The sequence below is a fragment of the Nanorana parkeri genome, unplaced genomic scaffold (genome assembly GCF_000935625.1).
Source record: "Nanorana parkeri isolate BGI_ZX_2015 unplaced genomic scaffold, ASM93562v1 scaffold224, whole genome shotgun sequence".
Taxonomy (NCBI): Eukaryota; Metazoa; Chordata; class Amphibia; order Anura; family Dicroglossidae; genus Nanorana; species Nanorana parkeri.
The window spans coordinates 1,247,588-1,259,879 of NW_017306492.1; the positions used below are offsets into that span (position 1 = coordinate 1,247,588).

The following is a 12,292-nucleotide window of genomic DNA, read 5'->3' on the forward strand; positions in this document are numbered from 1 at the left end:
TGAGGGAAGCTGGGACCGGGCTGGCTGTAAATCTATTGCTACAGTGTACTGGACGTGTGTAGTGTATATGTAGTACATATATACAGCACACACCTCCACTACACTACAGCAATAGAGTTACAATTCTCCGCTGCTAACATGAATAGGTTAAATCATGATCCATAGTACAGAACATGTAGTTGTACTATGGATCATTTAAAGTCACCTGTCCCTTTAACCTCCCTGGCAGTATTCCCGAGTGTGGCTCGGGGTTAACTTTCAGTACCAAGAGCGGTAACCACGAGCCACACTCGGGATTGCGCAAAAGTGTCACTGACCTTGTCCCTGCGAGCCCGCGGTGTGCTCTGCTATGTGCACCCGGCCGATGCCGGCATTCGGGCGTCACAGCGGGGGCGGAAACCGGCGGGAAATTCAAAAGTGCAAACATAACATTTACACAGAATACACACAATACAATGTAATCTGCTATAATTACATATTTGTATCAAACTATTTCACTTCAATTTTGTCCCTAGAGCTTTGTCCAGTGCCCTGCCTGCACTTTTATTGTACTCTATTGACTGTGGTACGGATCAGGCAGCGCCCCCAGAATTCCCATTTACTATACCATTTTTTTTCCATTATTATATTATAATTTTTTATTATATTATAATTTATGATTTAGTGTTTCAAACTTTATCATACCCGGGATGTCTACTGGGCTCTTGTTTGGACAGATTTAGGCGAGTTATTCCTAAGATTTACTATGAATTACAGGCCTACATAATAAAACAAATTGCCATGAAAAGCAATGTACCGCTTTGGCATGCTAAAATCTTGCATAAATCAGACTGCCAGGGAGGTTAGAAAAAGTATCGGTAATTGGTATCGGCAAGTACATGAGAGGAAGTACTTGTACTTGGTCCTGAAAAAGTGGTATGAGAACATCCCTAATTGTCACTTTTCCATTTGAGTTTTTACTCAGATTAAAAATACTCTTAAAGAAGGTTCCCAGTGAGTTGACTAGGTTGCAGTGGTATATATTTAGCCAAGGATGGGAAGAGCTGTGAATAAGCGGAATTTTAGTGCATTAAGCGGTTTGCTTGAAGTTCCTCCGCAAGAATCAAATAGAAAATGAGACCTGTCTGAAGAAGTCCAGGGGATATCTGAAGCGGTTGGTGATACAATTCACTGTCACTGATCTAGAACTAAGTTTATTTATTGGCTACAGAATTACTTTATTCATGTCAGTTAAGCTGCACAGATACTCTAGAGCAGTCTCAATCTGCCATTGTGAAACTTCAGTCCCAGGCTAAATAGCAGGTCCTGGATGTGTGGTTAGCAACCACACATCATGCTCATCTCACTTGAAGGTGTTAGGTTGTTTATTTGAATGGAAATGTCAGATACAGCCAATGCTGTAGACTACCCTTCATCAGGGCATGAGAAACAAAAGTAGTGAGTTCAGAAAAAGCTTTACTTTGTAGCTTGAATCAGGGCTGGATGAGTACCGAGTGTCAGCATGACCCATTTGCAGCAAGGATTGGATCTAGGCTAAATAGCAGGTGGCATTTCCTGTGCTGGAGCTGTAGTAATATGAAGCCTGTGCAATCTCACCCTTTCCCATAGTGTAGTGGCAGGAGCAGAGACTTTTGGTGGAAAGGTGAGAAACAACAGTTCATACATCTGCCAGATTATTTCTACATACCCTAAAGTATTATTTGTAATTTTTACATCATAAGCATGGTCCAAAATCAAAGTTTTCAGTTCCTTATTAAAACAAAACGTGCACAACATACCTTTGAAATGAACCTTTTCAGTACAAGTATAAGTAACAAAGTGGAAGCTGTCACTCCAACTGTTATGCCAGCAACATAGAAAGCTGAAGAAGCCCTAGAACAACAGAACAGAAAATAAGGAAATCCACTTGAAAGATATTTGCACTCAATACATTTTTATTGTTTTAACACAGTGGGCTAGAGAAAACATTTAGAGAGACATGTGAACACAAAGTTTCTACATGTCAAGTACATTGTACAGATCCTCATTCTCAACTATGCAAAGTAAGATGTACTATCACTATGGCTATAGCACCATTGCAGGAGGAAGAAAGGTTGTAAATTCCACAGGTTCCATATTTATACTTTGCATAGTAAATTCGCGAGAAAAAAAGATTAAGAAGCAAGTCAAATGTCAGAGGCTCTGTTTTCAGTAGTGTGTTATTTCTGGTTGTTTAAAGGGATCCTGTCACTAATAAAAACAGCTCTGTAAAAGGAAAAGCACTCTACTTACCTTTTTGGAGCCCATGTCTCAAAATGCTGTGGCTTCACTGCTCCCTGGCCACTTCAAGTATTTCTGGGTATGTAAATACCTGCTTCTCCCATCGGCTTGTAGTGTTGTACAAACTAGGGATGCACAGATACCGGTATTTCGTTATCGATTACCGATATTTTTTCCCCGTTACTTGCCGATACCGGAAGACCCATTCAGGATGCGAGGCGGCGTGTAATGACTCCCCACCTGACTTCCTGATTAGCCGGGAAGCCAGGCAGCGTGTAAAGACTCGCCACTCGGCTTCCCGAGTAGCAGGGAAGCTGTCCCCGTGCTTCTCATCACTAGGTGACAAGAAAGCATGGAGCCTGCTTTCTGGCCAATCAGGAAGCCGGGCGCTGTGTAATGCTGCGGCGCCCAGCTTCCTGATTGGCCGGGAAGCTGGCTCTATGCTCCCTTGTCATGATGTGACAAGGGAGCATGAATCCAGCTTACCGTCCAATCAGAAAGCAGGGTGCCGTGTCATTACACGGCGCCTGGCTTCCCGATTGGTCGGCAGCTGGCTCCATGCTCTCTCGTCACAAATGCTCTCTGCCCAGCTTCCCGATACCGGAGGTATCGGGCTAGGCATCGGAGCTTTGGGCGAATACGAGTACTCGCCCAAATATTTGGCCTCACCACCGATACTAGTATCGGTGCATCCCTAGTACAAACTTTTGGGAGAACCCATTGCATGTGGTGGGAGGGCAGGTATTCAACCCATCTTACTACCCATCTACTTGCACCTGCTGGAGAGCAGTAAAAGGTGCGTCATTTGAAGATATCACTGTAAAGGCCGCTTTTACATTGCAGATGTTTTTTGCATGTGACCCTGTGGTGAAAGGGTCAATCTAAAGAAAAATCCCATCAACAGACTTACCTACTCAATTTGCCAGCAAAGCAAAATAATAAGAAGCCACTTATGAAAAGGGCAAAAAGCCGAGGATTGAACCCTAAAAATAAAATGCGACAAAAATCGAAATTAATAAAAAATACTGCAAACATAAAACAAAGAAAAAAAAAAAGATATGAATGAAGAAAGTACTACCTGGACTCAAATATCTGGGACTATGTTATTATGGGACTTTCAAAGAATGTATACTAACAATGAAATACATAAAATTATTCATTTTATTAGTTTCCATTAGAAAATAAACAAAAAAAATGAGATAAAATACACAGATAAAATCTGGACGCAGTACGAACCTATACAGGACCATAACTTTATCAGGATGATTTGTCCATAGTGTTCTTTGTATATACAAGATGGCTGTAAATGTTTTGCTCTTAATTGGTTGCTATATGAACTGAAGATCTAATGGGTTTTTGTTTTTAACAGAAACAAATTAAAAGAATAATTCCATGTATTTCAAATCAATGGAACAACACTTTTTTTTTCACAGAAAGTGTTCTTCTGATGTTGACGATATTACATTTATAATATATTAGCTATTCTTTAAGTTACTAGCATTAAGTAAAAAAATACATGAAACTCCTACACTGATCTGGTGGTATCCATACATTTTTCGGGAGAAAGTAAGAACGGCTGACAATGCACTTGTTTTTTACCAAACTCATACCATTCTAAATGGCACCCCAACATACTAAGACAAGGTGTAGTGGTGCATTAGGAAAAAAGGGTTGAGTGCTTTTTTCGCACATTAGGCCGAGTTTGAATGGAGCGCACATTAGGCGCATGCATTAATGCTCAACAAAGTAGCAAATGGGCCCTCAAGGAATTTGAGGGTTTGGTTCCACTTGCAATTATACAACATTGAGTATTATTAAGTATTATTTCTTTTAGATGAATGAATCTAAATTATTTTACCATCTTGTAATGTCCATCCTCAGAACTAGAATGTTAACTCTTCTGAAAATAAAGCGGTGTTCACTATAGGCTTCATTTTTAAAAACTCCTACGCTCACCAGCGACATCTAGGGGTGAACTGCATCTGCACGGATATAGGCTTTATAAATAAAGCTCTAGATCTCTCATGCGGAAGCAGTTTCTATAAAACCAAACACCTGTCTATAATAAATATTTTTTCCCCAGTTAGGCTCCATTCACACAGAAGAGGTTGCCCGCGCGTATTCAGCCATAGGAATGTGGGGCGGCTCGAAACATATAAAACTATGCGCATTGTTCAGACTCTTGCAGCGGCCGTGTGGTACGAAACCGTGAGGCCCGCAAAGTAGTCCAAGCGCTTTGTTTTGTTGGATTCCGCACGTTCGCATCTATAGTAAGAGCCGCAAACGACCGGAATCCGTGCATATAAAAGATTTTAGCGTTTGCGTGTTGCGCGGTCTTCCGCACGGGAAATGCAACTATATGCGACTGGAGCCCAAGACTGGTTAAGCAATCTTTTCTGTACACAAACAACTTAAAGAAATGAAAACAGTACTCACAGATGTTTGTGAAGGTCACCTCGTAACGTGCCAATTTAGCAATGTTTACATCAAAACAAAAATCTTGATCTAGACAGCCGACACTAAAATTCACAAGCTTAGAATCTGCCGGCTTCCTTAGATAATGTAGCAAGCAGGTGAAAGAAACTAGAGGATGTTCGGGGAATACACAGGTCAGTTTATTTAGCTGTGAAACAGCAACGGTTTCCTCTTGGCTCTGCACTTGAATCTGGGAAACAAAGAAGTGGAAGAAACAGATTTCACTGCACACTGTGGTAAATATAAAGGAAGTATGATAACATTATTTTACAAGCACATGACTGCTCATTTAAAAAAGTAAATGTCCTAAATGAAGACATGCATTCAGAAAAAAGGGCTACCAACACAAGGATTACTTCATGCAGGAGTTGTTGAAGACTGGGGGCATAGTTCAGTTAAATATCACACTGGAGAAAAACATACATGAGATTGCTAGATCACAGCTATTACAGCCCTATTACAAGTCAATGCTTCCACATTTGTGCTCCCTACAACTTCCTTAAAAATGACTTTGATATTTATCTCATGACAATGCATTATAAAAGATTAGAGGGAAAAAACAACAACATTAAAAGAGAAAAAAGGATGACAGAATAGGAAAATAGTGAGATCATGTGAAAAGAATTAGCCAAACCATTTAATTACTTAAAACCATAAAGAATATTTTTTTTTCCTTCACTGGAGTATGCATCTAGGTAGCAAAACACACAATATTGCCTGCTCTGGACCCGAGGACTGCACAATAAGTGCCAAAAGGTCTCATGCGGCCCTGAGCTGCAGGTTGGGCACAAGGGTTCTAGACTCCTAAAATCTGTGGGACAAAGATTGTTATCATAAGAACTTACAGCTATAAAAAAAAAAAAAAACCACAACATATCATCAAGTATAGAGAACAAAAACGTAAACAAATGTATTATAAATACACACACACAGAATGTATACATTATATATGCGTGCTAGGGAAGTAAATCTATTTCTAGTAACATTGAATCGACAAAAGCCCAGGCTAAACTTTGCTCTAAAACCAAATCGAGAAAGATTTGCACTGATGAAAAGCTTAGTGAATTTAGATAAAACCTGTTGGCTAACCTACACTGAGGAAAACAAGGATGTTGGATAGGTAAGTAAACCTGTCCTGATCAGCATCATCACCCACCCCCCGATATGCTGGTGCTGACTCCCCACAGCTCTGCTTATTATTTGCATAATGGAGTACAGTAAATACACCTTGCCCTGAGGGCGGAGAAAAATTGATGTATCAGCATAGGGGTAGTCCCCAGACGTTCTTTAAAATATTGAATGCCTGGATATCTAACTCAGGGCTGGATCCAGAATCCTTGATTTCACATTTTATTTTGAGAGGGAGAGAAAAAAGGAGATAGGTGGGAGTAGAGTGGGTAGATTAGATCCACTACAGAGGATATAGGATAATATTTTAGCATGTGGATACGAATAATGTATGGAGTATATATTATGTATTTATAATATGTATGTACTGTGGTGTTTTTGTTTTCTTTGTCATGGTTTGCTGTAAGACGATGTATGTGCAAATAACAATAATTAAAAGAAATTAATAAAAAAAAACAGACCTAAGGTAGAAAAGGAAAAAGCGCACACTGGCCGCCCAGCATTGCAATCATCGAAAGCCCTTCCCTCGGCGGGGAGGGCTTGCGATGATCGCAAGTACAATCGGCCTGTCCAAGATGGGCAGGTCGTATGAAATTTGAATCACCTTACAACCATCACACAACGAAAGTCATGCGATGGTTGTAAGGTGTATGAGCAGCTTTTTGAAATGTCAGTATCCTAGCTGGAATTCTGCTGAATCGAGGTGCATCTGAGCCCTCTGCTGGCTAATATTTGGTAAGGCATACTGGTATAGGAATGAGACAAGGATTCACCACTAGAGATTCACCACTTCTAACTGTAACACCATTTCCAACCTTTCCCTACCCTAAAACCACAAATACCAGCAGCAAAGTGTGTACCTACAACCATATGTGAAACCTGCTTTTACAACTAGTGTGATGCAAAAAAGAGACCTGACATAATACAAATACCTGAACATCCCAATAGATTGCTAAGTTACAGAAAGGGAATGCTGAATTAGGAAGAAACACTGCCTAGAGTTATAAAGTGAGTCTTCCCAATATGACAGAAAGACACGGCTCACACAGTCCATTGTAGGGGGGCACATGGGTATGTATGGCTGCTCTGTACTGCCCCTAAACATACAAGTCTTCTGGAATCCCCTCTGAATCAAACTTGCGTAGCACTCCATGCTGACAAATTAATTTTTAACTAACCAACCTTATAACAAGACTTTGCTGGGCACTATTGCTTTAGGAAGTTTTCATTGGTTAAAACAGAACTCCGGGCAAAACTGTTCTTAACCATTGCGGTGAAGCTACCTCCGCACTACAAGGGTTAAGCACTTGTTTTTGTCTAGGTGCTAAAATTAAAAGTTATACTCAGTGCTCACCCAAACAGTGGAGCCAGTTCCGAGAATCGGGCGAGTATAACTTTTTTATTTTAGCACGTAGACAAAAACAAGCACCTAACCCTTGCAGTGCAGGGGTAGTATAAATAAATGTAAAAAAATGATGAAGCTGGTGGAAAATGATAAGCCGAACAGTAGCTGTATCCTATCAGATATAGTCATTGTTCACCAACACCACTATATTCAGCCAGCTGCAGGTGCTGTGGCTGCAGAATGCGATAGCCTGCAATGCAGACTCCTTCAGCTGCAGTGGACTATCCTTCATCCACACTGTTTAGCCTGGATGGGAGAAATCAGTTTCAGTCTGGGGGCTGCATAACAGAACTGTGATGTGTATTGTTAGTACTTGTCTCTTGATAGTGACCAAGGTCATTTCCTGCGTGGAGTTTGTATGTTCTTCCCAACCACAATCCAAAGACATTGATAGTTTATTAAAGACTTTCAGCCAAACTGACCCTTTTCTTTTAAGTGTAGGACTTTACAGTCTACTGTCCCTGCCAAACTCCATCTGAGGAAGGGACTGATCAACTCTCTTGGATAGAAACTGCCAGTACTAAATAAAGTAACGTTACCTGAATAGTTGACCACGCTTGCTTGAAATTCCATTCTGCCTTATAACAGAAGCAGTGACTTTTGTTAAACACAATTCCATGACTCTGGTTCAGATATGTACAACTGTTACCTAAAATAAAATAAAGAAAATCTCAGAATCTTCCATAACAAAAGAAATGTATATAGACATACAAACTGCGAAAAATAACAGTATGATATCACACATGCCTTCCAAGTGCACATACTAGACCCTGCTCTCATTTCAACTTCCAAGTGCACATAGTAGCCACCTGCCAATGCTTTTATGCAAGAATGGTCAGATTATAAGAAGAAGTTCTTACCTAGTGTTATCACATGCGTCACAAAAATGACGCTATAGACAAACTGAACCCTGGAAGCTGTACAAAGGCAGGCATGGGTGAAAAGACTAGTCATCAGTATTGCCTATGGTCTACTTGCAGCTCATCTTTTCCCATAACCGACTTACTATGTCTTGTTCAGCAGTATGCCCCTGAGATTGACAGACAGATGCAGCAGTGTCTTAGATCTCACACTGCAGATATACAGCTATGAGACTGTAGGCACTCGAGTGCCTAGGCACACTCCCATACAGTACCGGGAATTACAATTTTTAGAAGAAATTCCAGATGAAAGGTAAATCGTTCAGGGTATGTTTTTAATGTTAGGACTAAGGCCCATAGAAAGAGCTGAAATGCATCAATGATCTTTTGTAGGCTAGTATATTGCCATGTGGAAATAAAGTTTATTCCGGGATGATCAACTCTGTGTGCGGGTTTTTGAACATGTGACATTGAAACCCTTACCTGAGCACCGTGGTTCCTAAAGCTGGCCATACACCTATAGACTATCTGCAGACTTTTTATGGTCAGATGGAAAAAGTGCAACATATTCCTCCATCTACGCTAAACTGTGTGGATGGAGGAATCTCCCACTGGGCCAAGCTTCAGTATCTTGCTAGTTGCTGGCTGTCAAAATACCTGAACAATCTAATTGGGTGCAGGCCTGGTTTTTGTATTTTGAGAGCCAGCGGAGCCGACTAGCAAGATACTGAAGCTTGGCCCAGTGGGAGATTGCTCCATCCACACAGTTTGACGTAGATGGAGGAATGTGTTGCACTTTTTCCATCTGACCACAGAAAATCTGCAGATAATCTATAGGTGTATGGCCAGCTTTACAATTTAATTTGGTTTGGAGGGGCTAGAGCAGCTTTCCTTTTCTGTTTGTACTGCTGAGGAACAATTAACATTTCTAGATGTTCCCTAGAACATAGTAAATCTTTTCTTTTTAATTTCTGGTGCACTTAAGGGCTCATTTACACTGGAACATAACAGTAATGTTTAGTAAACCCTCCATTTCTGCATTTCACTCACTTTTACCAAGATCTACGGTAGCACATGCACTGAGGTACAGCACAAATTATTTTGAATAGCACCACAATGCACCGTTACAGTAGCAAGCAACATGCCCACACACGTAGCACATCACAACCCATATGCTACATGTTGTAGTGTATACAAAAAGAAAAAAAAAAGAAGTACATCTACAAAATTTAGTAAGCAGTCTCTCCATTTAAAATGAATTGGCTGCCTTAACGCACAGCAAAATATGATGTTAATACAACACAATGTAACTGGGCGTGAAGAGTTTCCTTAGCACCTTTATAACATGCCACCCAGGGACACATCTCCCTTCAGTGGAACCTTTCAGGATAAAAACACTGGAGCTGCTATTGATGATTTCTTTTTTTCAGAGTCATACTCAAGTACATTGCATGACACTTAAGTATATAACAGGTGTCAGGACACACAATATGCTCAACCTTGCTACTGGTCAGCGACCAGTTATCTAGTAATCGTTCGAGCTCGATCAAGAACCACAAAGAGGATGAATATTGCACTCCAGTAGGACATCACTACTCCCAAAAGGATCACTCCATCCAAAACCTCAATATTAAAGTACTAAAAGGGAATTTTAAAAACTCTCATGAAAGACGTATTCCCCCCCCTCCTCTAACAGCTTTCTCCTGTCTTAACTGACAAACTGTCATGTTGCTTAGTATTGCTTCTGACCTGAAGGAGAGGTTCACTCTCGAAAGCGTTGCACGACCGTCGCGCGTTTCCGAAGGCTACTTGGCCCAATGGAAACGCGCAACAAAACGGCCCAAAGTAGTACCTGTACCTTTTCAGACGTGGGCCGTTTTGTAGTGCGTTAGGGACGGGCGGAAATACGCCAAGGTGGGAACGAGACTAGAGCCAGAATACAATGGGATTTATATTTTTGAGCGTTTTGTAGAGCGTTCGTCGAGCGTAGAAACGTGCTACAAAACGTTCAGGTGTGAACGAGGGCTTACAATGTTACTTAGCAGATCAGGGAACACAAACTAGTTCCATTATCCTCTCAGTAAGGCCACACATAGATATCAGGTAGCATTGTAAACAAGCAGTTTCAAGTCAAACATTTGGCTATCTAAAAAAGATCATTTATATGAAAGATAATTCTTAAAGCGACACGTCTTGACATGTGTAGTCTACAAATAAACAATCTTTCACTTTTAATTACTGTTAATGGAATCTTGTTCATATAAAAGATGTTTCCTATATCTGATTACGCACTAAGTCCTATATCCGGGTAAATAATAACCTCCCCTTGCAGTGAGTCTACCCCCGCACTGCAAATGTTCACTGCTCCTTTATGTCTAGGGGAGCGGTGTAAAGCAGTTTACTTGCCTGAATCCCACTGCCACAGGCTCCAAGACTGGCGCACAAAGCCTCTATTGCCTACGCTCCTGACATCATCATGTCTAATGCAGAGTCCATAGCCCTGCATTATAGGAGGGGAAGCCAAGTGACAGTCTACAAGTCAATGGTGAACTGGGGGAGCGGAGATCAGGTAAGAAACTGCTTTACCCAATACCCTAGACATAAATGAGCAGTGCAGAGGTACCTTGTATTATTTAGATGTAGTTGTACATGCCTTTAAAGGAGAAATATGAGGTGAGTGCTTTTCACTCACCTCATAGTTCTAGCCGACCTGTGACAATGAGACTGTCACAGGTCGGCTCAGTAGATCGGGAGGTGAGCGAACACATACCGGCGTTCGCTCACCTCTCGATCCTGGCACAGCTATCTGCCGTGACAGGGGCTGGATTCCCCCCTCCCCGCTCCGCCAGCGCTGACTGGTGGATCGGACGGGGGAGGGGGCTGGTACAGCTGGCTCTGCCTCTAGATAGGCAGAGCCAGCTGTCACTCACGCAGCTGGGCGGATCCCGGCATAATTGTCAGGATCCGCTTCAGCGTCTCAGTATACCGCCAGCTGTAGCTCGCGGTATACTAAGCCTAGGGTGACGGGAGGATGCTAGTTTGTGTCCTCCCGTTACCCTGAGAACTATGGGGAAAAGCCCTAACCCCATAGTTCTCCTTTAAGCGATGTGTGGGGACTTGGTGTGAACCAAGTGCGTCCCAAGCCCATGCAAAACGGTCAATAACACACAGCCCTTCCAGCCCTGTGCATGCTTGGATTACCTCAGTTTGCACCAAGTCCCTGCACGTCACCAAAACACACTTACGACTAGAGCTAATGTAATACATGTTACTTTTTTTTTTTTTCACATAACTTCTATATCCTCCCTGTGGTTCAAGCTCTCCCACCGGTCAGTATTGTACAAGAACTTGGGTATTTACGGTATGCAAACCTACGTAATCAACTGTTTGGACTCAACCAGCTCCCCGAACAGTAGGTATTGTACACTGTACCGTATGTTAGAGCTAATTTCCTCTACTCCTCGCTTAGCAACCAATTCACTTAATGACAGTCATAGGAACATATTTTGGTCATTAAGCGGGGAGTATTTGTATATATCAATGTCTGGTGATCCTGCCACGAAGGTCCTTTGTTAATAGTGTGACAACACATCTGTCCATGTCTGCAAACAGCTCTTCTGTGTTGTCACCTTGTTACACAGGCTTCTGATGAAAGTGACCGTTTTAACACATATGTCATGAGCATGGCACATTGTTGTCACGATGATAAAAACCACCCAGAGAATTACAATGCATACAGACAGGAAGTGGCTGCAGAAGATTGGCCGGAAGTGAAGCTGTAAACAAGTATTTCATTTAAAAAAAAAAAATGGTACCGGTTTTTGATACAGAAACTGAATGCCATCGGTTTATGGTCGTCTTGTATTTTAAATGTGCTTACCTTGCTGGCCCCGTGCACAGCCCACAAGCAGAGTGTGAACAATGCCGCACACCGCACTCCACACATCGAACCCTCCAACTCTCATCTTTCTCCTTCTATTTGAACTGGCGCTTAGGAAGGGCAGGCTAGAGCAGCCGAGAGCCGATCACTGAGCTAGAATCATTATAGCTTTCTCGGTCTTTTTCTGGCTCAGGACTGGCGGTTTCTAGTGATCATATACCAGCAGCGTCCCGGCCAGCAGCCCATGAGACAGCAGTGTTCAGGTGAGCTGGTGACAGAGCTTCC

General features: G+C 41.9%; 1 protein-coding gene across 1 annotated transcript in view; it reads right to left on the reverse strand.

The window, feature by feature from the left end:
* NEMP2 (nuclear envelope integral membrane protein 2) overlaps window positions 1–12,092 on the reverse strand; it is a 26,321-nt gene extending 14,229 nt beyond the window's left edge. The window contains exons 1-6 of the mRNA XM_018556071.1: window positions 12,008–12,092; window positions 8,128–8,184; window positions 7,807–7,916; window positions 4,696–4,924; window positions 3,170–3,242; window positions 1,779–1,872 (exon numbers count right to left, since the gene is read on the reverse strand). Of these exons, the coding sequence (XP_018411573.1) occupies window positions 1,779–1,872; window positions 3,170–3,242; window positions 4,696–4,924; window positions 7,807–7,916; window positions 8,128–8,184; window positions 12,008–12,092 (648 nt within the window). The remainder of the gene's footprint in view (window positions 1–1,778; window positions 1,873–3,169; window positions 3,243–4,695; window positions 4,925–7,806; window positions 7,917–8,127; window positions 8,185–12,007) is intronic.
* Between the last annotated feature and the right edge of the window lie 200 nt (window positions 12,093–12,292).